The sequence below is a fragment of the Callorhinchus milii genome, unplaced genomic scaffold (genome assembly GCF_018977255.1).
Source record: "Callorhinchus milii isolate IMCB2004 unplaced genomic scaffold, IMCB_Cmil_1.0 Scaffold18, whole genome shotgun sequence".
Taxonomy (NCBI): domain Eukaryota; kingdom Metazoa; phylum Chordata; class Chondrichthyes; order Chimaeriformes; family Callorhinchidae; genus Callorhinchus; species Callorhinchus milii.
In genome coordinates this window covers 2,102,622-2,130,612 of record NW_024704759.1, presented here as the reverse complement: position 1 = coordinate 2,130,612, position 27,991 = coordinate 2,102,622, and the positions used below count along the sequence as shown (strand labels likewise).

The 27,991-nt window shown below is 46.7% G+C and overlaps 2 protein-coding genes across 2 annotated transcripts in view; one reads left to right on the top strand and one right to left on the bottom strand.

Moving 5' to 3' along the window:
• Positions 1–27,991, bottom strand: part of dynlrb1 (dynein light chain roadblock-type 1) — a gene marked incomplete at its 3' end in the record, with an annotated part of 137,919 nt that overhangs the window by 22,341 nt on the left and 87,587 nt on the right. Inside the window, 1 exon segment of the mRNA NM_001292587.1 lies at positions 11,120–11,265.
• id1 (inhibitor of DNA binding 1, HLH protein) lies at positions 22,090–24,211 on the top strand. Its single transcript, XM_042341970.1, has 3 exons — positions 22,090–22,798; positions 23,026–23,084; positions 23,429–24,211. The coding sequence occupies exons 1-2, from the start codon at positions 22,415–22,417 to the stop codon at positions 23,065–23,067; spliced, it is 426 nt and encodes a 141-aa protein (XP_042197904.1). The 5' UTR covers positions 22,090–22,414; the 3' UTR covers positions 23,068–23,084; positions 23,429–24,211.

Genomic DNA, 27,991 nt, shown 5'->3' with positions numbered 1-27,991 from the left:
GAGTGGGCAGAAGCATCCACCTGCCCACCCCCGCCACAAGTCTGTTGCGTCCTGCAACTGGAAAACAAAACAACGAGTAGCGTCTCTTCTTTCTGTGACGGGTTTTAATCCTTTCTGAGATAACAGTAAATATATATCGACCAGTAAATATATATTTTGTATGTAAAAAAAAGTTTCCCCAGCGAGCCAGCACTTTTGTGTTTGTCCTCAGTGTTCGACTTTACTTTTCGTTCACAAAGTACACAGTCACTCCACTTTACAATATAGTCTGTGAAGCGCTTTGAAACGTCTCAACGACACGAAAAGGTGCTTTATCGAATACAAGGATTTATATTATTATTAATAAATCACTACGCTGGCATTATTAATACTCCCAGGAATTTAGGACTATTAAAAAACAAAATGTTTTATTAAAGGAGGACAGGGGTTCTCTCGTTGAGCCACTCAAACTGTGGTTTGGTTTGAAGCCATTGAACTCAACTCAGTTTAGGAGCTCAGCTCCATCTGGCTGACTTGCTCAGGTCACTCTGCATTGTTGCAAGTTGTACTAGTAGTAATAATCCTTGCATTCGATATAGCGCTTCAAACAGTATAACGTTAAGTGAATTGACGGTGTATTTTGTGGACGAAACCTTATCACAAGACGGCTCTGGTGCCTGAGCCAGCTGATCGTCTACCTCTGGTAGGTGAGGCCAGCTATAATGATATTAATATTTCTTGCATTTGATATGGCACCTTATCACGTCTTCGAGACATCTCAAAGCGCTTCACAGGCTTCACTGTAAAGTGAATTTACTGTGTATTTTGTAGATGAAGCGCGGCAGCCAATTGTGCACAGCAGCGTCCCACAAACAGTCATGGTTTGAGTGACCAAATTATTCTTATTATTAAGGTTTTGAGGAAGGAATTATTACCCCCTGGAAAAGTGATCCACCAGTCGACCAACAACCAGGTTCCTACTTACGGCTCGGTAAACAGCCGTGTGGAGTAAGTCTACCTAAGTAGCAGTGCGTGTGTGCACTTCAGTCAATGTCGCGCCAATCTCACCGATCGAGGCTTTCGAATTATGCTTGGATTTGACGTAACGCTTTATTGCGTCGTTGAGACGCATCAAAGTTCTTCACAGAAGTGGAATGATTGTGTACAACACAGCAGCCAATTGTGCACAGTAGTGTCCCACAAACAATCGTGAGTTGAGCTTACAATTTTTTGGGTGGTTGTAATTATTACCCCCGGAAAGCAATCCGCCAATTGGGTAAGGAAACTACGCCTAAGCTCTCGCTCCGACCGGGAATCGAACCCGGGGTCCACTCGCTTGCGAGGCAAGAGCGCGAACCATTACTCTCCGTGGCTCCTTGCGCTCACCTTATCGCGCCGCGGAGGCGTCTGATGGAGCCTCACAGAACGTGGAGTCCTGTAGCTCAGTGGTTAGAGCACTCGCTTTGCAAGTGAGAGACCTGAGTTCAATTCCAGGCAGAGGGCGAAACCTTGGGCAAGTTTCCTTACTCCACACAGAGCCTAATAATAATCCCTCCAAAACAATAATAAATTGATCATTTTCAATCTACGACTGTTTGTGGGACATTGCTGTGCGCAATTGGCTGCCGCGTTCGCCCACAAATATACAGTCAATTCACTTTACAGTGTGTTCTGTGAAGCGCTTTGGGACGTCCTCCTGACGTGAAAAGCGCTATATCAAATGCGAGGATTAGTATTATTATTATTATAGAACATACTGTAAAGTGGATCGCCCGTACGTATTTTGTGGGCGAAACTTTGCAGCCCGCGGTGGCGGTGGGGGGGGGGGTTTAAAAAAAAAGTGGGTCTTGAAACAGTTCAATCAAGTTGTTGTTGTTGCAGTGTGTCTCTCCAGGGTGTCTGTGAGCCGTGTTTATACAGCTTCTCCCTGGATGGCCCGAGATCACAGAGAAGCTTCACACCTGCAGAGATTTGAATAGGGAAATCGGCTGCTTCATATTTCTTGCCTTGATGAGTGGCTCCAGTCAGTCTGGCCAGCTGTTGGCCAGGATGTCAGCCCGTGTTTGCAGACCTCACCATGTGCTGCCTGCACATTCCGGTCATATGGTCCTTAACCCCTCCAGCACCGCACCGCACCGCTTCCCCCTCTCCTCTCTCTCCCTCTCTCTCTCTCCCCCACAGCTCCTCTCACACACCACTCTCCCCCGACGCACACACACGCACACTCTCTCCCCCACTCCAAGCACACACTATTCCCCCTCCACACACACACACAATTCCCCTAAACACACACACACACAGACACACACTAACTCCCGCCCCCCCCCCACGCACAGACACACTAACACCCCCCCACACACACACGCACAGACACACACTAACTCCCCCCCCCACGCACAGACACGCTAACCCCCCACACACACGCACAGACACACATAACCCCCCCCCCCCCCGCGCGCACACACGCTAACCCCCCCCCATACACACACACTTCCCTCATCATAAAAAAATAATAACGTGGTTCACTCAATCCACGACTGTTTGTGGGTCACTGCCGTGCGCAATTGGTTGCTGCATTTCGTCCACAAATTACACGCTTTACAACATATCCTGCGAAGCTCTTTGAGACGTCTCAATGACATGATAGGGCGCTATATCAAATGCAAGGATTATTATCATTGATATAGTCTTCCTCCAGCCCGCAGAGATTCAGAAAGGATTGTTTTTAAAAATAAGCCATAAGGTGAGTGTTCAAAAGAAAAACTAATATCCACCCCCACCCCTTTTTCTCTCTCTCTCTCCCGCACCTCCCCTCACACACACACACTCTACTCTCCCTGACGCACACTGAGCCAACAGGTCAGGGCAACGTAACCAGTTATCGTCTTTAAGATTTTTTTTAATATTTCATCCGAAGGACGGCACCTCTGAGAATGCAACCCCACCCCCCACCCACCAACGCTGTACTGGAGCATTAGCTTAGACTATTGATTCCAAGTTCTGATTTGGAGGCTTGAACCCACAACCTTCTGACTCCGAGGCGAGAGAGAGCGAGAGCTACCACTGAGCCAGACTGACACAGCTCGGGCCTCGGATAAGAGCGGACACTGACCATTGACGCTGATCACAGACACTGTGAGGGTGGTAGTCTGCTGGAGACCCTGCCCCGCGATTGCCAGTGCGGTGGGGACGACAGTGTGAAGGGGAAGCTCGTGGTGTCAGGACTCAGCTCAGTGCTGCCAGATGTTGATTGTGGATTGGGTTTGTTCATAAGAAGTTACAGAAATACACACACAGACACAGCTGCCGAGGGTCAGATCTCTCAGCCTGGGAAAACGAGCCGAACTCCGTGATAAAGTCCAGCCTGGCGGACTCCTTCCTCTCCGCTGGCTCCATCCTCTCTCGGATCAGACCCGTTGGAACCAGCACCAACTTCCTTTGATTTTCCTGCATCCTGCCACGCCTCGGTGATTGGGGGGTTGTTTAGAGACTGCAGCCCAAGGCCTGTTTCCTGAGGGCAGCTGCCTCAGGGAGATTCCGAGACCATCTGTGGAGACTGACAGTGTCTCTCTCCCCCACCACCCCCACCCCGGCCCCCCCCCACATACACACACACAGGGTAAACGCACAATGGCTTTCGTCCAGACTCCACAGCTAAAATTCTTTGGATAAGACTGTGTGGAGTCTTAAGTGCTCTGGGATGCTATGCTGAGTAAGGAGCGCTATATAAATAAAAGCAAGTTATTGTTGTTGGAGTGCAGTAGGATAGTAGTTATCGCACTCACCTCGCAATTAGATTTCCAGGCAGGGCGAAACCTTACGCAAGTTTCCTTACACCACACACCTCTATTTAACCAGCAGTAAGTAGGAACCCGGTTGTTAGTCGATTTGGTGGATCGCTTTTCCGGGGGCAATAATCCCTCCAAAAATGTTTTGATAATTTGGTCACTCAATCCACAACTGTTTGTGGGACACTGCTGTGCACAAACTGACCTCCGCATTTCGTCCACATTGTCAATTCACTGTACAGTATATTCTGTGAAGCGCTTTGATAGGTCTCAACAACGTGATATGGTGCTATATGAAATGCAAGGTTTATTATTAATATTATAATAAATGGGGCAGCAAGTGGGGGCCAAGGGAAAAAGTAAAATAGCCCAGGGCGTGGTGTGATGGGGGTGGTAGTGGGGAAAGGGGATTGTGGTACCCAAAGCTACTCAGCAACATTCAAATTAACAAAAATCAAAAAAATATAATTTCCATCAGGAAGCTGGCACAGGGTAACCTGAAATAACATGGGCAGTGCCATTGCTGGTCTGGCACCACACATCCTGGAACAGAGACTTCTGTCCCTCCTTCCTGCTCCGCTAAAAATACTTCCAAATGAAGCCAACAATTTTGTTGCATTCTCTCGACCCCCTCTCCCCCCCACCCAGTCCCGTGCACGAGGCTTCATACACCCACCCACCCAAACAATAACGATAAGCCTTGCAAATGATGCAGTGGATTATCACATCATCGATACATCTCAAAGCCCTTAATAATAATAATAATCCTTGCATTTGATACAGCGCCTTATCACATCTTCGAGACGTTTAAAAGTTCTTCACAGAATATACTGTAAAGAGGAGTGACTGGATTTTGACAACGTGATAAGGCGCTGTGTTAAATGCAAGGATTATTCTTATTATCATTGCTGATTTTTTTTTGGTCAGCCGGGTGTCTGACACATGCGTAGAGTATCCAAATCATAGGTTGCCATTGATAGCACTGTCTGGCAAACTTTCCCGCTGCTTATTCAGCTAGGACCACCCTACCCATTAGGTAAATTAAATTAAATTCAATTGCTGATTGTTGGGAGATAGCTGCGTGCAAATTGGCTGCCGTTTTCACCCACAAAATACAAAGTCACTTCACTTTACAGAAAATTCCTGTGTAGGAAGCACTTTGAGATGTTTTGATGTTTTAGGCTCTGTATCAGTATCAGATGTCGGGATTATTATTGCTATAATAATAATAAAAATAAATAATAATCCTTGCATTTGATACAGTGCCTTATCACGTATTCGAGACGCTTCACAGAATATACTGTAAATTGAATTGACTGTATACTTTGTGGCTGAAACGCAGCAGCCAATTGCGCACAGCAGCGTCCCACAAACAGTCGTGGATTGAGTGACCATTTTTTTTGAAGGAATTATTACATGAAAGTCCTTATTGTGTTGAAATCAAGACTCATTGGTACCAAAGGGTACCCAATGCCTGCTTAACCATCTCCAGGCATAACGCAATGTCTCAAGGCGGGTGTAAACTGATGGCGGGTGAGAAGCCTGGGACCTTATTTTTATTTTATTTGGTCTAGTCTTGCTCCTAATAGGGAGCTTTATCCAATTCATCTCCAATATACACACTGACACCTTTTTTTCGGGGTCAGCCAGGTGTCTTGACACAAGCGGAAACCCATCACCGTGCTTAAGAGGATCCAAGCCAAACTGAGAATTCCATGCCTCCCATCTACACATGGAGATTCCCGAGATAGGTTGTTGGAATGGAATGCGCTCTCTCTCTCTCTCTCTCTCTCTCTCCCTGGAGGGACACATCCTACTTACCTAATTATAAGAAAGTATTAGGTGGAGGTTGGCGAGAGCCAAGGCTTTGGGGGGAACCCAGAATGTGCGTTGGGATAACTGCTGGAGTCTAACCACACAAACACCATCAGACCAATGGGTAGAGGGCGTGAGTGACATAAGCCCACAGATTGACACAATGGCGAGGTGGGCGCAGAGATTCGGTGTTTATCCCAAACTGACGTCCCAGCCTGTGTGTGCTATTGGCAAACGCTGTCAAACCTCTTTCCCAGACGGACGCACAGCAGATCCTCAATGCACATAATAGGGTCTTTTGTGCCGGGCTAAAAAAAAGTGTATCTCTCCTCACTCACTCGCTCACTCATTGACTCACTCACTCGCTGTTTAAAAATAAACGCCCGGGGTCCAAAGTGTGACAAACATTGATTGCAGACTGGCTGCTAATTACTGGGCGTTTAGCAAGGTGGTATCACAACCACAGGAAGTGTCAACAGAGCATGGGCCTTGAGAGCTCACAGCTTATCTGTGTGTGTTTGTGCATTCCGATACCAATCAGATAAATTATCAGTTATTTTTTTCGGCCATATCTGATCTTCCGTCTGCTTATAAATAGCTTCCTGCTCTGGTTCTCACCCCGTGCGCTCACACAGTTCAAATCAGCCAGATCCCAGTGCAGCCTGGTGTCCCAGTATAGTACTGGGGGTGGGGGGGTGGGGGAGCCTTGCCTGGTTGGAAGTCACAATAGCAATAGTCCTTACATTTGATTTAGGGCCTTATCACATCCTTGAGACGTCTCAAAGCGCTTCACAAGATACACTGTAAAGTGAATTGACTGTATATTTTGTGGGCAAAAACATGGCAGCCAATCGTACACAGCAGCGTCCCATAAACAGTCGTAGATTGTGTGACCAAATTATTATTTTTTCGGAAGGGATTATTACCCCCAGAAAGCGATTCACCAATTGACTAACAACTGGGTTCCTACTTACTTACTTGCTTACTTACTTAACACTGTCAAGCGCTCTGGGACGCTACCCTACGTGAGGGGTGCTGTATAAAGACAAGTTGTTGTTGTTACTGCTAGGCTCAACAGAGGCGGGCGGTGTAAGGAAATTTACCCAAGGTTTCAAAGTATATATTATTAAGAAAAGATTGTAGCTATCTCCACCTCTCCAACCCCTGACAGCCCCACCTCTCACACTTCCTTCCCTCCCCATTACATTGCCGTGCATACCTCATAATTTGAAGTCATAATAATAATAATCATTGCATTTGATATAATAGCGCCTCATCACGTCGCTGAGACGTTTCAAAGCGCTATCCTGCAAAATGAATTGACTGTGTATTTTGATAGCCTGCTTTCAGAATGTCCTGTTTAAATCTGGAAAGGCAGAGAGAACGAGAGCGAGAGAGTGAGAGAGTCACTACTGTTTTGCTGGTACTGTGAACCTTGAAATCTTTCATTAGGGTGATAGAGGCTAGTTGGAGTCTGCAGCTTTCCCATCATTGTCATGCTAATGGTTCGAGCAAAACTTCCCCCATTTGCATTTGAAGGAGCTTAGCATCTGAAGAATAAAACTTCCTTGTGGTGGAGGCCTGAGAAAATCGTCCTCTCCTTTGGTTCTTCACCATCTGGTAACGGCAGTGTCAGGTTCCCAGCGTTCAAAGGGGAATGAAAGAGAGAGAGAGAGAGGGCGAAAAGAAAAGGGATATTTCAGTGTGAGTAAGTGCTTCTGAGGTTAAGGAAGAAAGAGTGAGAGGGAGAGAAAGGAGGAAGAAATATCCCCTCAGCAAAGCCCCACACACGGATTTTTTTTTAGAAAAGCAGTAAAGTGCTTCCGAACCGTGTGTTGTTCTTTGGGCCTGTGAAATGATTCACTGCCCAAAAGAAGTCGAGCCAATACAACGCAGTCGCCAGAGAGCTGGAAAAAGAGCAGGACGTCAGGCTGGCTCTGACGGTACTTCTCTGAGCCAGAGAGTTGTGGGTTCAAGCCCCAAGTCGAGAGTTTGAGCTCAGAGTTGAGGTTGATGCTCCTTTAAAGTAATAATAATAATAATCCTTGCATTTGATTTGGCACTCTATGGGACATCTCAAAGAATATACTATAAAGAATATACTGTAAAGTGAATTGACTGTATATTTTGTGGGCGAAACACGGCAGCCAATTGCTCACAGCAGCGTCCCACAAACAGTCGTGGATCAAATGACCAAATTATTATTATTTATTTTGAAGGCATTATTACCCCTGGAAAGCCATCCGCCAATTGACTAACAACCGGGTTCCTACTTACTGCTAGGTAAACAGAGGTGTGCGGAGTAAGGAAACTTGCCCAACATTTTGCCCTGCTCTAACCACTGAGCTACAGGACTTATTACTATAAAGTAATAATTATAATAATAATCCTTGCAATTGATATAGTGCTTCAGAGAAAATATACTGTGTATTTTGTGGGTAATATGCGACAGAGAATTGCACACATCAGTACCAGGTGGGGGAGGGAGAGGAGAAGGTAAACACTGTATTGACAGATTGTACTCTTCAGATAAGGCGTTCAACTGAGGTCCCGTCTCCCTGTTCAGGTGACATTAAAGATCTCAAGTCCTTATTCAAAAAAGATTATCCTGACCAAAAATCCCTTAGATTAAAAAAATTGCTCATCCCATTTCAGGACTGGTTTGTGGCATGTCACTGGGTGCAAATTGGCTGTGAAATTTGCCCACAAATACACAGTGACTACACTATACAATGAAACTCCTGTGAAGCACATTTGAGCTATTTTGACGACACGATAAACTACAATATCAAATGCGAGGATTATTACCCTGATCCTTACATTTGATGCGGTGACGTCGCAATAAAGAAGAAGAAAGAGGAGGCAAATAAATTCATATAAAATACAAGATTAACAATGCGCTGCTTGGTAAATGTGGCTATATTTTTGTTGTGTTCCTTATTACATTGGCCTTGTTCAGCCTGGCTGGCAGGGTTCAGTCACTTATTACAGTGTGGGGGTTTGGGCTTCATGTGTGGAGACTGACAGCTGTCAGGTTAAAAGGATGGCAGTCTCACACCTCAGTTAAAAAAATGTGATTGACCTGATAATCCAATATATCAATCGCAAGGATCATTATTATTTTATTATTAATAATAAAGAGCGGAGGAAAAGGGGGAGTCAAGTGACAAGTTATAACGTCTCTCCTCTGCCCACAACCCATTGTTTCAAAATTAGGCCAATGTAGTAGCTACAAATCGAGTCCTGTAGTGGAGTCCTGTAGAGTATTGGTTCGCACGCTCGCCTCGCAATGGAGAGGACCCGGGTTCGATTACCGGGTGGGTTGAAACCTTGGGCAAGTTTCATTTCAAAAAACATTGTTCACTCAATTCCACGGCTGATTCTGGGGACGCTGCTGTGCGCAATTGGCTGCCGGGTGTCACCCACAAAATATACAGTCAATTCACTTTACAATGTATTCTGTGAAGCGCTTTGAGACGCCTCAAAGACGTGATGAGGCGCTGCATCAAATGCAAGAATTGTTATTATTATTATTGAAGATTGATTGTGTTTAGTGTCAGGGTTACTCGAAGGGATAACTGTTCGATTTCACTCCCGCTGTTACTCTGCCTTGGCTCAGTCAATAGTGCTCTCGCCTCTGTGTCAGAAGATTGTGGGTTTCGGCTTTGCGTTGGGACTTGAGCTCACAGTTCAGGCTGACACTCCAGCCCAGTGTTGGGGGGACGCGGCAATGTTAGAGGTGCCGTCATTCGGATGAGATGTTTAACCGAAGTCCTGTCTGCCAGTTTATGGTGGATATTCGAGATCCCACGGTGCTATTGGGAAGGAAAAAGGAATTTCTTTCTCTCTCTCTCCTGGTGTCCTGGCTGAAAATCCCCCAGATAAGATGAATCATTCATTTCACAACTGTTTATAGCATCTCACTGTGCCCAAAATAGTTCTAGTGTTTTTACCGACATATAAACATTTGCCAATGATTACCTGCAAAGGGTTGACGTTGTAGTTGCAGGATCAAATATAAGAATAATGATTATAATTATTATTTATATTCTCATTCAAATCTTGTTTCAGATGCTGTCCTGTGTATCGAGAACATTTTCCTATTTCTGATGCAGTATAATGATTAACAATAATGATAAAAATCCTTGTATTAAAACAAAGAATATTGGTCGCTCAATCCACCACTGTTTGTCGGACGCTGCTGTGCACAATTGGCTGGGTTTTGCCCACAAAGTACAAAGTCACTCCACTTTACAGTATATTTTGTGAAGCGCTTTGAGGTGTCTCAATGAAGTGATGAGGCGCCATATCAAAAGCAAGGATTATTATTTTTTTACATAAAAAAATTAAACCTGTCACAAGTTCACATCCCCACCTCCCAACCCCCCGCCCCGGGGCCTGAGAAGCAAAAGGCAGTGCTCTGTGTGGTCTGGTCGAGCAGTGAATGCAGTAACTAAGCTGTAGGTTCCATTGGATGCGGTGGGGTGAAAAGCATTCAGATCAATAGCTGGCTACCAGGCTTTCCACTGGGAAAAACTATGATCCTCCTTTGGAGCTGAGTGAATGCCGTGTGTGTAGAGGGTCTGTCGCTGCTCAGAGCAGGAGTCCTTTCCCAGAATTCACATGGTAATTAAGTCATTAGTCTCTGCGCTGAGGGAGTCTGAGGCTGGGGCGATGCTTCCAGCAACCTCTGCTCCTCATCTCACTAACCCTCACCCCCAAACACCAACCAAATCACCTGCTCACTCACTCACCCACTCTCTCACTAACCCACTCACTCACTCACTCACCCACTCTCTCACTCACTCACTCATTCACTCACTAACTCTCACTCACTCACTCACTCATGTCACTCTCTACTATCCTCCTGGGGTGGGGTGTGGGAGAGTAAGTGGGGTCTCCTTGGAGCTGAACTGGTCCCAAGATGACATGTTTGACAATGGAATATTAGAATCGAGCCGGGCCTCTGCGGCAATCTCGATAGTCTGGTTCCTGAGCCAGGGGGGGGTCTGCAATACTCCAGGGCACTGCTGATGACAGCACAGCCCAGCCTGGTTCATCGGCAGGACCTGGAAGGGCTAACCAGTCACTGGGGACAAGGAATCATCCCACTCAGCTCCTGTTAACCCTGCAGCCAAAGCCCTAATGGGTAGGGTGATCCTAGCTGCACAAGCAGCGAGAAAGCTTCCCAGAACAGTGCTAGCAATGTCAAGCTGTACAGTTTTAGCTGCTTTAGCTTATTCACCCCTGCAAACACCAATTGCAGGCCTGCACAATCTGGCCTCTCTCTCTACCTCTGCAATCTCCTCCAGCTCTGTTACCCTACCTGCACCGTCCTCTCTCCTGGCTCAGTCTTTGAGAATTTGTGTGTGTGTGTTGTGAGCACCATCACTTTCCTAACCAATAATGATCCGTTGCCATGTTCAGTGTAACATCTTCTGTAACATGAGGAGGAAATTTTCACCCAAAGGCTCGTGGAAATTTGGAACTCTCTCCCCCAAAAGGTTGTGGATTCTGGATCCATTCAAAATTTCAAGAGGTGGGTAGATTTTTGTTAGATCAGGGTTTCAAGGGATATGGGGCAAAGGCGGGTAATTGGAGTTGAGGTACAGATCAGCCATGATCTAATAGAATGGCAGAACAGGCTTGAGGGGCTGAATGGCCTCCTCCTGTTTCTATGTTCCTGTAGGTTAATGGTATAAGTTGCCCTCCTTGCTGGTACCCCCCGTTTCACCATACACAATATTCAATTAATTCCCTCCCTTGCGCAGATACTAACCTGCACAAAACTCTGTATCCCCATCACCCCAGTCCTTGCCTTACTCCCAATTACTGAACAGATCGACTTCAAGATCCTCTCACTCATTTTCAAATCCCTTCTTGCCCTCGCACCTCCCCACCTTACCTCACTCCCCTACCTGCTGCCTCCGCTCAGCCTCCTGTTCGTCCCTCATCCCCTCCTGCTCCACCATCGATGGTCGTGCCTTCAGCCACTACGCCGTGAAACTCTGGAGCTCTCTCCCTCAATCCCTCAGCCTTGCCCCCTCCTTCCCCACATTCAAATCCCGCCTAAATACTTTCCTTTTTGATCATGCTTACGGTTCACCTCCCCTCTCCTTCTCCCCCAGCTCAGGGTCAGACGCCACCACTGTCAAACTTTCTTGGACGCTACCTCGCATGAAGGGCGCTGTATAATAATAATAATAATAATAATAATAATCCTTGCATTTGATATAGCGTTTTTCATGTTTTCTAGACGTCCCAAAGCGCTTCACAGAACACACTGTAAAGTGAATTGACTGTATATTTGTGGGCGAATGTGGCAGCCAATTGCACACAGCAATGTCCCACACACAGTCGTAGATTGAAAATGACTAATTTATTATTGTTTTTTTTTGGAGGGATTATTATTAGGCTCTGTGTGGAGTAAGGAAACTTGCCCAAGGTTTCACCCTCTGCCTGGAATTGAACTCAGGTCTCTCGCTTGCAAAGCGAGTGCTCTAACCACTGAGCTGCTGGACTCCAGTATAAATGCAAGTTGTTGTTGTATCAGACATTGTTACACTCGACTCATCTGCAACAGAAAATAAAAATTCTTTGTAAGAAAATAAAGAGGGTGGTGGGTAACAGGATTTTGTGAACACCCTGTACGTAAAAGGTGTTATATCCACCAAAGTTATTGTTGCAGCCCAGCTAGTCTGTACAACACACCTCCGATCACCTGCCTGAGCTCACATAAAACCTAGGGCCAGGTTACATGTGCACGTGTTTGCCAGAAGTCACCTGAGTCACAGGGTGATACCTTAATCACCGGGTGTAAAGATTAATTTTACATTACAATAAAAATCACCAGAGCGTTTTGCGAGACTGAGACTAAAGTGCCCCCACGAGCAGGTGCGAGGTTTCGTGAATGTAAAAGCCATGAATGTAAAAAAGTTTCCATATTGCTTTGACCAGTCATTGTACGGAGATCACTGGCTCTGTGGTAATGAGTACATTTAACTCAATCATTAAGCTGGTATTAACTAGATTCGGTGTTGTTTATGGCACTGAAGAGTTCAGTTACTGGGCCGACTACAAGCAGTGACACTGGGTCTCATTGTGCACACATCGGCTGACATTGTGCTAACACCAATTCACCAGGCAATGGGTACTGGAGTGGAAAGCATTCCATCGCACAATATCTCTCCTCTCAATAGATCTGGGCATGCCAACAGTGCACAGCTACTGAGTCCTGCTACCAGATGGCGAGCTAATTATAAGCTATTAAGTGCTTTGATAGTTTGTGTGGGAACTGGGCTCAGGGAAGGAGCTGTGAATCAGAAGGCAGGCGGTTCAAGCACCCTAGGCTGGGACTCTTGTGTGTGTGGGTGAGGGTCAGACTGACTGACGGGCTCCACTGCGGCTCAGGGCAAACCATGCAGCATGAGGAAGCGCCATTCCAGAGTCCCGTAGTGTAGTGGTTAGCGCGCTCCTTCAGCAAGCGAGAGGACCCGGGTTTGATTCCACAGGTCAGGGCGAAACCTTAGGCAAGTTTCCTTATTCCACACACACGCCTCTGTTTACCCAACAGTAAGTAGGAACTCGGTTGTTAGTCGATTTGCGGATCACTTTCCGGAGATAATAATCCCTAACAAAAAATAATTGGTGACTCTGCTGTGTGCAATTCACTGGCGCATTTCACTTAAAATATACAGGTCAATTCCCTTTAGTGTATTCTGTGAAGCCCATCGAGACATCTCAAAGACGTGATGAGGCGCTGTATCAAACGCAAGATTTATTATTATTATAAAACCATCTTTCTGCAAACTTATCCTTAACCCTATGAAGAAAATGTTAACCTCCTCTTGTACATTCGCAAGGTGTACATGTTACAGCAAAGAGAGAAAGAGAAAGCACTTGCACTGATGCAGAAACCTGTAAGGTCAAAACACCGCACCCACACTAATTATTGTTGTCTAGTGACGTTTATTTTGGAAGGAAACACACGCAGCTGCCATTTTTTGCACACAGCGAGGTCCTGCAAACAGCCGAGCGGTGGCAGGTCAATTGGTCTGGAGGATTGGGGGATCGCTTTCTGGGATTAATAACCCCTTCAATAAACAAATAAATAAATGATTTTGTCATTCAATCTACGACTGTTTACGGGACACTGCTGTGCTCCGTTGGCTGCTGCATTTCACCCACAAGATACAGTCAATCCACTTTACACTGAATCCTGTGAAGCGCTTTCGGACATCTCAATGACGTGCTAAGGTGCTATACCATATGCACGTATTATTATTATATTATATCTGTGCAATGTGAATGGCGAATTTTTGCCTGTGGCAGACCCGCTCTACACAGTATATTTTTTCCAAGTTGTAATTGGGTATAAAGTAAGTCACAAATATACTCCCTGATAAACTCTCTCTCTCTGCCTCTGTTAATGGGTGACGCTGTCAATAATTGACACACTGGTGTAGAGCAAAATGTTTCAAAATCTCCTGAAACAGAGTCACCAGTGGTTAGGCTTTACTGGCCCTGATCTCTGCACCTACCTGACCCTGTTCCTCCTGCTACCCCCCCTCACCCTCACCGCCCTTGCTCTTATCTCAACGTTTGTCACAGGGTTGATTGTACGTCGCAGAATAAACAGTCATAATTTTCTGTCATTTACAGGGGACCCTCCATGAACCGAATGGGACTTCACTCAAGTTTAGTCAGAGACTTACCATGTTGTGTGTCAGCCTGGCGCAGTGGTAGCTCCCTCACCTCTAAGCCAGAAGGTTGTGGGTTCAAGCCCCACATCACGATTTGGAATCGCACAGTTTTAACTGATGCTCCAATGCAGCGCCGGGGAGGGCTGTTGCATTGTCGGAACTGCCATCCTTCGGATGAGATGTTAAATCGAGTTCCCCGTCTGCCTGTTAGGGTGAACATTAAAGATCCTGCGGCACTATTCGAAACGAGAAGGGAGTTTCTCCCTTCTGGCCAACAATCCACCAAATAAAATTTGGTCACACAATCCACAACTGCTTGTGGGACACTGCAGTGTGCAATTGGCTGCCGTGTTTCCCCCACAAAATACCCAGTCACTCCACTTTACCGTATATCCTGTGAAGCGCTTTGAAATGTCTCAACGACATGATAAGGTGCCATATATCATATGCAAGGATTATTATTAATATTGTAACAACACTCACATCTCTGACCTGGACAGCATTCCATGATAGCATTCACTCACAAAACACACAGTCACTACACGTTTACCATAAAATCCTGCAAAGCACTTTAAGACTTGTTCCTTATGTGAAGCGCTTTGAGACGTCTCAACGACATGATAAGTTGCTATATCAAATGCAAGGATTATTATTATTCACTTTGTGGCTGTTTGTGGGGACCCAGCTGTGCCCAAGCTGGGTGCATCTATCTGCCCAACAAAATCCAGTCACTACACTTCAGAAGGCCTTTCTCTTCGACCGTGCCTTCGGCCACCCTCCAACCCCAGCCACCTCTGCCCTCTTCCCCTTCTCCTAGCACAACTCCCAGCTCGGGTCCAAAATCCCTGACTGTCCTGCGCCCCGGGACTTCTTTCTGATGTGAATGGCGCTGTACAGGGTGTAACTTCTTGTTGTTATTTAGCTTTGAACAAGTTGGGAGTCCTGTAGCATTTTTGTCAGAGAGCTTTGCACAATTGGCTGCCGCGTTTCGCCCACAAAATACAGTCAATTCACTTTACAGTATATCCTGTGAAGCGCTTTGAAAAATCTCAACGATGTGATAAGGCGCTGTATCAAATGCGAGGATTATGATTATTTATTAAATTAGGGGGTGAATAAGCGCCAGATCTAATTCAAGGATTGGGCTTATCATTAAAACTTTGCATTGAAACGGGGAAACTTTTCGAAAGTTTTTCGAACTTCTCAAAAGACCTTTAACAATCGAACAAGTGCGGGAATGCAACTTCTCTACTCGCCAAAGGCTCGAATGTGTGTTATTTTGTCTGATGTGCTGTAAACACAAGATGAGTTATAAAGAGGGGAGGGGTGGGGGGGGGGGGGGGAGAGAAAGAGAGAGAGCGAGAGAGAGAGAGAGAGAGAGAGAGGGGTTGGGGTGGGTGGGGGGTGGGGAGGAGAGTCCCATCTGGTCTGGGCATTGTTGAGGGCTGTAGGAAGCACTGATAGTTTTCGCAGCTGAACAAAGAACACGGGGAAAGAGTAAAGAAATGGTTCAGACGGAATGTCGCCAGTATTGAATCTCTCCCACCCTCCCTCCCTTATCCGCTATTGTTGTAAAGTGTCCTGCAAGTCCTGGTCTGGAGTCTGTGAGCCGTGACCTCAAACAGGGCTGTGAAGCTGCGGGGGGAGGGAGGAGAGAGAGGGGGTTGAGAGGGGGTGGGAAGTTGGGCATCTCAACTGGACGTGAGAGTTTTAAAAAGTTTTTTAATCAACCAGACGGGGTGAAAAAAATCTTCCAAGGAAATTCCAGCCCCCATCTGTCCTATCGGTTTACGATTTAATAAATATTTATTAGAAATGATTTCCCTCTCAATAAAAAATATCTTCAGTTAATCTTAAATTATTGTTGATTGTTTTTCTCCCCCCCCCCCGATTTGTAGCCATTCCTTGTTAGTTTGTAGCAATTTCTTATTAGTTTATAATAATTTCTTGTTAGTTTGTAGCAATTTCTTGTAAGTTTATAGTAATTTCTTGTTAGTTTGTAACAATTTCTTGTTAGTTTCTCTGCTGTTTGTAGCAATCTCTTACAGCAAAATGCAAAGTTTGTTATAATTTCTTGTTGTAAATAATAATGTGATCACACAACCCACGACTGTTTGTGGGACGCCGCTGTGCGCAATTGGCTGCCGCGTTTCACCCACAAGATATACAGTCAATTCACTTCACAGTATATCCTGTGAAGCGCTTTGAGACGTCTCGAACACCAGATAAGGCACTATATCAAATGCAAGGATTATTATTAATTCCCCGCTCCCCCCCCCCCCAGTTGTGACATTATTACTCTTTTCAGCATCGTTGTTTCCCACAATAACATAACAATCCACAGTTACAGTGGTTGGAGTTAACATTACCAGGCAACGCCAAGCTTTGATGTAGGAAAAAAATAAGGAGGGGGGAGAGAAATTGAGATTAAATCGAAAACAATTATTAGATGCAAAGCAATATCATTATAAAGCAATTATGCTATTTTCAGAAAGGAGGGTTACAGTGGGGTCAGTCTGCAACGATTATAGTCCTGGAAGCCACAAAGACAAGACAGTATCATTTCAAATGAACATGCATTTTTTTTAAATCAATATTTACATCAACTTTAAGAGGACCAGTGCGTTTAAATGCAAATTATTTTATCCCTGATATAAAAATCATGACTTATTCGGACACAGTAGCATTTGATTGTAAATGAATCAGTTTAGTTAAAAAAAATACTGCAAACGCTGGATTAAATAAAGACAATTAGTCATTCAATCAATCAGTTTTGTTTCAAAGCCAACAAGAATAAGTGTCGAAATACCTTTTGTTTCAAAAAATGTTATTTTGAAACATAAAATGTTAACTTTTTTGTTTAAAAATCATTTTTTTGTTATATTGAAAATTAAAAACGGTTATTTTTTAAAAAAGAAAGCAGAAATTGTGACAGAATCGAGGGGGTTTTGTAAATTGCACTCTAACATTGACAATCCAGATTTTTAACAGACGCTGAACTGACTGAATGTACTGTTTATCAGGGTTTATGCAAGTTATGTACTTAAAAACAGTTTCAATTGATTATTTTCTGTGTGAAGGGACAGCTATCAGACGAGAGTATAAGACATCCCCCCACCCACATATATGTATGTATAATATATTTTATAATAGTTTAAAGTTTATATGGAAAGGTTTAAAAAATGTATAATAAAGACCGTAAAAGAAGTGGAACGGTAATCGCTTTATAATGTGTTAACTGCTATCCTGCAGTGCAAAGCGATGCAGCTGGTTTATGCATTGCTATGCAGAGCAGATTGAACTGTTCCTCTCTCCCTCCCCTCCCCCCATCTCTCTCTCTCATCATCTCCCTCTCTCTCTTCCCCATCTCCCCCCATCATCTCCCTCTCTCTCTTCCCCATCTCCCCCCATCATCTCCCTCTCTCTCTCCCCATCTCCCCCCATCATCTCCCTCACCGCCCTCTCTCCCCCCATCATCTCCCTCACCGCCCCCTCTCCCCCCATCATCTCCCTCACCGCCCTCTCTCCCCCCATCATCTTCCTCTCACCCCCCCTATCTCCCCCCATTATCTCCCGCTCTCTCTCATCATCTCCCTCTCCCTCTCTCGCCCATCATCTCCCTCTCGCCCCCCTATCTTCCTCTCTCCCATCATCTCCCTCTCGCCCCCTATCTTCCTCTCTCCCATCATCTCCCTCTCACCCCGCTATCTCCCCGCATCATCTCCCTCTCGCCCCATCTCCCTCGTCCCCCCCCAGCTCTCTATATCTCTCTCCCTCCCCATCTCCCCCCCTCTCATTCGCCCCATCTCTCATTCCATCTCTCTCTCTCATCCCCAATCTCCCTCTCATTCCTCCCCATCTCTTTCATTCCCATCTCCTTTTCTCTCTCATTCCCCCCCATCTCTCCCCCCCCCCCCCCACCCTCTCACCCCACCTCCCTGTCCCTCTCCCCCATCACCACCATTTAAAGCCGTCGCTCAATTACATTTCTAAATGAAATGCAACGAAACATATATATATATATACACACACAGAGAGAGAGAGAGAGGAATACACCCCAAACGCGGCGAAGCTCGGGTGAGGGGGTGAGGGGGGGGGGTGAGGGGGGGGGGGGGGCGCCTCGGGAACACAAGCAACAATGCGGCTGTGCAGGTGTGCGGGTGTAAGGTTCTGGCGCGGGGTTAAGGTGACAAATTAAAGGGCGCGGTATCAGGGTGCAGATGATTGCCAGTTAATTGCTGCCCCGCGCGGCGCCCTTGTAGTGCGGCTGATTGGCGGGAGCGTCGCCATGGAGACCGCCTGCCCGGCGCCAGCGTGACAGCCGTCAAGGCCGCATGAATGGGTGACGTCACGGGCCTGGCGCCTGCCAGTCTGAGGGCTGCGGGGACCTGGGGGGCGCTGTCACCCCGGAGCTGCCCCGAGAGGCCCCCCCACACTCACTCACACACTGCCCCCCCCACACTCACACACACACACAGCCCCCCCTCACACACTCACTCACACACACACTGCCCCCCCCCACACTCACACACAGCCCCCCCCCACACACTCACACACACTCACACTGCCCCCCCACACACACACACTGCCCCCCCTCACACACTCACACACACACACTGCCCCCCCCCACACACACACACACACACACACACACTGCCCCCCCCACACACACACACACTGCCCCCCCCCCACACTCACTCACACACACTGCCCCCCCCCCACACTCACACAGCCCCCCCCCACACACACACAGCCCCCCCCACACACACACACTCACACACACACTGCCCCCCCCACACACACACACTAACCCCCCCCACACCACTCACACACACTGCCCCCCCACTCACACACACTGCCCCCCCCCACACTCACTCACACACACTGCCCCCCCCCCCCACACACACACACACACTGCCCCCCCCCCACACACACACACTGCCCCCCCCCCCACACTCACTCACACACACACACTGCCCCCCCACACTTACACACTGCCCCCCCCCACACTCACACACACTGCCCCCCCCCCACACACACACACTGCCCCCCCCCACACACACACACACTGCCCCCCCCACACACACACACACTGCCCCCCCCCACACACACACACACACTGCCCCCCCCACACACACACACACTGCCCCCCCCCCCACACTCACACACACTGCCCCCCCACACTCACATACACTCACACACACTCACTCACACACTGCCCCCCCCACACTCACACACACACACACTGCCCCCCCACACTCACACACACACACACTGCCCCCCCCCCCACACACTCACACACTGCCCCCCCCCACACACTCACACACACTGCCCCCCCCACACTCACACACACAGCCCCCCCACACTCACTCACACACACACACAGCCCCCCCCACACACTCACACTGCCCCCCCCCCACACTCACTCACACACACACACACAGCCCCCCTCACACTCACACACACACTGCCCCCCCCCACACACACACTGCCCCCCCCACACACACACAGCCCCCCCCCACACACTCACTCACACACACTGCCCCCCCACACACACTCACACACACACTGCCCCCCACACACACTCACACACACACACACAGCCCCCCCCACACTCACACACTGCCCCCCCACACACACTCACACACACACACAGCCCCCCCCCACACTCACACACACACACACAGCCCCCCCCACACACTCACTCACACACACTGCCCCCCCCACACACACTCACACACACACACTGCCCCCCCACACTCACACACACTAACCCCCCCCCACACACACTCACACACTGCCCCCACACTCACTCACTCACACACTGCCCCCCCCCCACACTCACACACTGCCCCCCCACACTCACTCACTCACACACACTGCCCCCCCCACACACACACACACTGCCCCCCCCACACACACTCACACACACTGCCCCCCCCACACACACTCACACACACTGCCCCCCCCACACACACACACACTGCCCCCCCCCACACTCACACACTGCCCCCCCCCACACTCACTCACACACTGCCCCCCACACACTGCCCCCCCACACTCACACACACAGCCCCCCCCCCCCACACTCACTCAGACACACACACTGCCCCCCCCCCACACTCACTCACACACTGCCCCCCCCCACACTCACACACACACTGCCCCCCCCCACACTCACTCACACACTGCCCCCCCCACACTCACACACACACTGTCCCCCCCCACACTCACACACACACTGCCCCCACCACACTCACACACACACTGCCCCCCCCCACACTCACTCACACACACACTGCCCCCCCCCACACTCACACACACACTGCCCCCCCCCACACTCACTCACACACACACTGCCCCCCCCACACTCACTCACACACACACTGCCCCCCCACACACACTCACTACCCCCCACACACACACTCCCCCCCCCCCACACACACACACAGAACCCCCCCACACACACTCACTACCCCCCCACACACACTCCCCCCCCCCCACACTCTCTTCGTACCCTCTCCCTCACCCTCTCCCCCTCACTCCCTCACCCCCCCCCCCCTCTCTCCCCCTCACCCCCCCCCCGTCCCCTCTATAACCACCAATGAGGAATTTTTTTTTGAGACGAATTTTAAAAACCTATAAAAAGTTTTCCAAAAAAAACCCCCAAAAATGCTGTTTTTTTTTCTCAGAAGACTCAGCCCTCCATTGCCCTTTGTTAATAGAGAATAAACTCCGTCTCCTGGGACTTATTTTTTTTTGGTTTTTTAAAAAAAAGTTGTAACGATCTGCCTAAAACTTTTTAATTTTTTTTTGAAAAAAAAACCCCAACATTGTTGTGTTGTGTGTGCGGTTTCAATGCCATTTGCTTCATGTCCCGCTGACAACTATTGACATGAAGGTAACTTTTGTACCAGAACGAGAACAAAGTGTCTTCCACACACATATATATAAAAAAAAGTTTTGTCAAAAATACAGAAGGGAATAAATAGACTCGACATATGGGCTGAACAGGTTAGGATCCACTTATTATTTAGTTTTAAAAGTCTTTCCCCCCATCTCAAACATCTTAAATAATATATGAGTGTGTGTGGGGGGGGTGGGGGGGGGGGGGGTGGGGTTTGCTTACAATTAATTCCTTGAGACTTATTCTTCTTCATAGTGTGTATCATCGAGAATATCAGAGGCGATGTGAGTCGCATTTCGGGTGTCCTGACATTCCGTTACATTTGCAAAAAAAAACGTTTAAATTCCGCAAATAAACCCCAAAGCGAATTTGCAATTCAAATCACACCAACAGCTGGAGACACATCTCTCCAAGTCGAGAAGAGCGTAACTATTTTTTTTTAAAAAAAAGTTTTAAGTTTTTTTTGGTTTAAAGAGACAAGACAAGAAGACGTAAGAGACATAGACAGCAGCAGCAGAAAAAAATAAGTGATCCCAGCTGGGATTTGGGTTTAGAGAGTCGTATTTTGGGGCCAAAAAAAATGGGGACGAGAGAAAATAATTCGAAATGATTTTTTTTTCCCCCTCGTCTGTGTGTGTGTCTGTCTGTGTGAGTGTCTGTCTGTCTCTCTCTCTCATTTCCCATCTGATGACTCTCGTTAGCTTTCATTCCCATGTTCCATTCCCCACCCACGCCCCAGAGCGACCCCCACCTGCATCTTTCCAGCCCACCGCAGCTGCATTCCCACATCTCCCCTCCCCCCCCCCCCTCTCCCCTCACACACTACTCTGAAAAAAATGTACATTTGTCTCCATTTGTGAGCTTATTCTCTCTCTCTCTCTCTCTCCTTTCCTTTCAGATCCCAAGCCCTGATACCGGTTCCTCATTGATTGGCTTCTCACAGCCGAGAAGCCCATCCCAGGGTGTTCCTCAGATGGACAACCCATTGGTTGGGAACACACTGTTTTGCTCACGTTAGGAAACTCCCACCACTGAACCCGATGCCCATAAAAGCTTCTGTTCACCGCTTGTCACAGCGCCTGTTGAAGCTGATTATAGAGGAGTGATTTGGTTACGCTGCACCCAACCAGTCACCAACTTGGTTCCATCTTTTATTTTATTTTATTTTTGCCCCTCTCCCCGTTTCTCCCAACTCGAGCTCGAAGCAAACCCGCCTCTTGAAAATGAAAGTTGTGAGTGCCTCCTGCGCCTTGAAACGCCAGGGATGCAGTGGGGAGGACATGGTCAGATGTCTCTCCGAGCAAAGCATCTCCATTGCCAAGTGTAAGATGTCTCCCCTGCTGGACGGGCAGATGAGCATGTTCCTGTACGACATGAACAGTTGTTACAGTAAGCTAAAGGAGCTGGTGCCCACTTTGCCCCAGAACAAGAAGGTCAGCAAGGTGGAGATCCTCCAGCATGTCATCGACTACATCTGGGACCTGCAGGTGGAGTTGGACACTCACCCGGGCATGATGCGCCAGCAGGCGGCACAGACTGGCACCCAGGAGCCGACACACGCCCAGCTCGCCAGCCTGGCCACCGACGTGGCTGCAATTGCCTCCGAGGTAATTGCCATTCAGAGAGAGTCGAGTGAGAGTGTCTGTGTCCTGTTAAATAATACGCCTAAATAGTTGGCCAGTTTTAGTTAACCAGGACAGTGCGTGTGTGTGTATATATGTGTGTGTGTGTGTACCTCAAATCAATTTAATGACTTTTTTTAAATCAATTTAAAGTCTCTTTCACGAATGTTTTTTGAACTTCTCATTCTCATCCTCTCATTCCTTCCCCTCAGACTCCCTGTGTGAGCAGTGATGACAGAATCCTGTGTCGCTGAAGTGGACGCACCCCCAGGTATGGAGCTTAAACTCCCTCCTAATCCAGTTACCCCCCCCCCCCCCCCCCACCCCGTGTATAAGTTCCATCTGACTCACTGTGATTTTTAAATCGGATCTCTCATTACGTTTGCATTTTATTTTTTGAAAGAAAGGGGTTCTTGTATGTTTTTTTAAAAGAATAATTTACTTTTAAGAATGGGACAACGCGTTTCCTCCCAATTCTCAGCACATCTGGTGTGTAACTCAGTATAAACAGTAAACCTGAAGTCCTCTGTTATTTTAAGTTATTTTAAGCGCATTCTCTCGGGGTTCTTGTTTGAATATGTAAAATTAATAGGTATTTTTGTTCATATTTTTCAGTATTTCAAATGCCAAGTGATGTTCCCAAGTGCTCCTGGACTTGTTCGCTGTGTGGAGTTCCCCATCCACCCCCTCCGGGAGAAAACCCACATAAGACACTCGAAGCTCAATGGTTTATTTCTTGTGTTTCATTGAGACATTTGACTGCTGACACGACGGAGTAGGTCCGGTCCGCTCCGGTCCGGGCGCTGACACACACACAACACACGCAGTCGGTCCCTGGTGCAAACAGGAGAGAAGATGCGCTCTGCTCAGTGTGTCCACAGGCGCCCATCACTACTCCATCCCTCTCTACCCCAAGTGGACGAGGGAACTGGGGGGGGAGAGAGAGAGAGAGAGAGGCAGAAAAGCAACGTGTGCCTTAGAGAGAGACCCGACAACCCACAACAACAGCAGCAAAACTTCTAATGCAAAGCCCAGTGAGTGAGTTGGAGTTGAGTTGAGTTGGGACAAGGAAGGAATCTGTCTGATCTCCTCACTCACTCACTCACTCACTCACTCACACATCAGCCCCACACAAGTCGGGCTGTGATCAGAAAGGAGAGAGATCTCGGTTTTGAAGAGTTTTGTAATAAGTGTAAATGTTTTTTTTTCAAAAAAACTTTTGACATCCTTAAAAGAGAGATCTTTGAGGGGGGTGTTTCGATTTGTAAATTCTTATATACTTTGTAAGTGTATCCAATGGTTTACAACGATGTTGTAATTTTCTACAGAAATGTTTTTAATTTTTTTTTCAAGATGACGAAAACTTTTTTTAAAAAAAAATAAATTTTTGGGTAAAAAGATTTCGAATTTTCTTTTGTCGCTGAAGATTCGTGCCTTGGTGTGAATGCGATGGGGAATTATTGTATTACAGGGATTTTTCCTGTTTGAAACGAACCAGCTAGTCTGCATGGATCTCGTTATAACGCGGTAATCGTAGGTTCGTGTCCCAAGATATTTAACAGATCACTGCCAACAACAGAAGAAAGCTGTGGCATTTATGGAAATAGTTCGAAGGCGATATATTGGAATGAAGATAGAGCAGTGACACTCTCCAACAATGGCAGGGTTTTAAAGCACCTGAATTCCAACGTTAAAAGACAATGCACTTAATACTGCACACAGATAGTGCTACAAACCATTTACATTTTCTTGTTCAAAAAGAATGCAGGAAAAGTGCAATGACACGTACCTCTTCAGAAAGTGGGGGCCATGTATGTGTGTTATGGCAGGATGCATTTGGTTATAAAACCCTGTGTGTGGGGGTGGCGGCAGAGGATCAGACAGAATTCCTATATAAAAAAATTCTTGGATGTTGACATCACGTTTTGTTGTGTCACTGCAGTGGATAACTATCTCGACGGTTTGAGACTGTTATCAGAGTTGCTTTTAAACGCTGGTTATTACCAGGGGGTAAATCCGGGCAATCCAGACTCTAGGGGCTGTGGATAATTGGGGACCATTTTCACCAGATTACTCCAGGGGCTGGGGGTTAATGCTCCATGTAATTGACTTTAATGGCTATAAATTCAACCCCCCCCCCCACACACACACACACTTTTTTTGAGGCAGGGAGAGAAAGGTGGGTTTTGTTTACATTCTGCTGAAAATAGGAAATTCTGGGAATAGTTACCACCCAGTTCTTTTAATACTACTCCTCCCCCCTTACGCATTTTTATAATATTAGTCTGTCTCTCCCTCCGCAATAGGTTTTCAGAAATCTTTTTAATTGGCATCAAAGCTTGGAAGTTTACAAATCAAAAGCAGACTATTAAATTTAACAAATATGTACTTAAATCCATTACATGCAACGGTTTGTATTGGTTGGGACATATTTACATACAGTATATATTATACAATACATACACACACAAAATGCACAGTTAATGCACTGTACAGCCTGTCCTGGGAAGCACTTTGTGATGTCTCGACAATGTGATAAGTTGCTATATCAATGCAAGAATTATTATATTCGTACACATACATACAAAACACACAGTCAATCCACTTTACAGTGTGTCCTGTGAAGCACTTTGAGATGTCTCGATGACATGATAAGGCACTATATCAAATGCGAAGATTACTTAATATATATCAATAAATATAAAAATCACTTTTCCAATTGTTTAAACATTTATAATCCTAATATACTGAGAGAAGTTGATCCGATTTTAGTTATTCCAAATGAATCGGGTCAAAACCCCCTGACATCTTTTCTTTAAAAAATAATTATTGCAATAATCCTAGCAGTTGATTAACTTTGGGGAAGACATCTCATAAAGTGCTTTGCAAAATACATTGTAATGTGTAGTGACTGTGCATTCCCCCGGCTTGACGTCAGGCTCTGCCACTGTTAGCTACCCCACATGAAGGGGTTGGTAGGTACAAGTCATTGTTGTTTAGTAGATGAACAAATATTGATTTGAATTGTGCATACTTAAAAACTTCAACTTTGTTTTCGCCAAAGATGAAAGTTCAAAAACATTTTTTGAAAAACATTGTTGATTCTAACTAAAAATGTAGATTACAATGAATTGAATAATTGAATATCTACCAAACCAACTCCCTCCCCACCACCTCTCCCCCCTCCCACACGAGAATCAAACTTGCGAAATAAGATCCGGACCCAAAAATATGATTTAAAAACTCGTGGGGGAGAAAGTGTGATTCCATTTGGCTCCCATGGCTGATGGGACCAGAGATCACGATTCATTCACTGAAACATTGTCTCTCGGAGCTATACGGCAAGTTAAAAAAAATACCAAGTTAGTCCTCGCCAGAGGGACTCTTAAGGAAAACCGATCTTTTATATCTGACTGTGAGAGAGACAGACAGAAAGAGAGCAAAACAATAGTTTAGTGTTGGGAGATTTCCTGCTTCCTAGTTCTCTCCCCGCCCCCCACATTCTCAAGTATTAAAACTTTTTATTATGTATAAAAATATGAATCCTATTTTCCTTTAAAACCCTATGGTGGGACATGTTTATTAGGTTGTTTGCCAACTATTCTGAGGTTAACCTAATTTTAAAACGTTGCAAACTGCAGTGATTTCGTTTTTATCTCTCATTCGCTTTGAAATCTGCAAGTCAGAGGTCAAACTCCAAGTATCTTGGATTTAAACCAGCACTATATATATAAAATATAGATTAGATTTCCCCAACATATATATATTAAAATAATATATCAACACTATCTTCAATAAAGCGATTTTCCTCTTATAATTATTCATTATTTTTGAATAAACACATTAAACCTCTCTACGGTTTATAAAAATATTATAGATTAGCTTTCCCCAGGCTTTTAAAATAAATCCCAAACTTATTTCAAAAGCAAAGCTGAAAAATGCAACCCCCCCTCCCCCCACCACCACCCCCTCATTCATTCATTAATTCAGTGCCAAACCAATCAAATAATTATCTCCAATAAAAAAAAACTCCTTAAATGAATGAATCTGACTAGTTTTGGGAAAGAAAAAGAAGTAATTAACCAGCAAATGATCTCAGAATCCACCCCCCCCCCAAAAAAAAAAGTTATAACCCCCCCCCAAAGAACTTGCAATAAAGTGTTTGTCCCTCTTTGAGGCAAAGTGTGTGGGGAGGGGTTGTTTTGCTGCTTATTCTGCAAAAGTTTGGCTTTGCCTTCTGCGTGTGTTTTCTTTTTCGTGATTTTTTTTTTGGTGCAAAAGTTTGCTTTTTTTTGGGGGGGGGAGGGGTTCAAACCCCCCCCAGCCCCCCCCAAAAAAAAATAAAATAAATAAAAGCTTTCATGTGGCCGCTGGGTGTTGTGTGTGCTGCTGGCACACTCTCAGCCACATCTGCTGACAAAAGGATTAGTCTGTTTAATCCTGTGAATCAGATGTGTGTATAGGAATGCTGTTAACCTGAATTGCTCCAGGTGTTCGGTGGCGCCAGCCAGTCTGGCCTCGCCTGCCCTTCCCTGCCCTTGACACAGACTCCGAGCCAAGCGGAGCCTTTATTTTACCATTGACTGGTCACCAGCTGCACTGCTCCGGGAGCTCTTAAAGCGAGTCTGTCCCCCCCCCCCCCTCTCCCTCCCCGAGAGATAACCGGGAGACTGAGCAGGACGGGTTGGGTGGGTATGATTTAAAAGGGGGGTGGGTGGGGGGGAAGTGTCTCTCTCTCAGGGTTGCAGAAGCATATGTTATAAAGAGACTTATGGGGTGGGGGGGGGAGAGGATGGGGGGGAGAGGGTGGGGGGTTGGGGGGGAGAGAGGGGAGAAGTGCCCCCCCCCCACCCCTCCACTCCCTCCTTTCTCTCTCTCAGGGTTGCAGAAGCATATGTCATAAAGAGACTGTTATGGGGTGGGGAGAGGATGGGGGGGGTGGGGGGGGAGAGAGGGGAGAAGTGCCCCCCCCCATCCCCTCCACTCCACTCCTTTCTCTCTCTCTCTCAGGGTTGCAGAAGCATATTTCATAAAGAGACTGTTATGGGGTGGGGGGGGGGAGAGAGGGGAGAAGTGCCCCCCCCATCCCCTCCACTCCCTCCTCTCTCTCTCAGCATTGCAAAAGCAAGAGATTTTTTTTTAAAAATGAAGGGAGGGGGTTATGTGGTGATGGGGGGG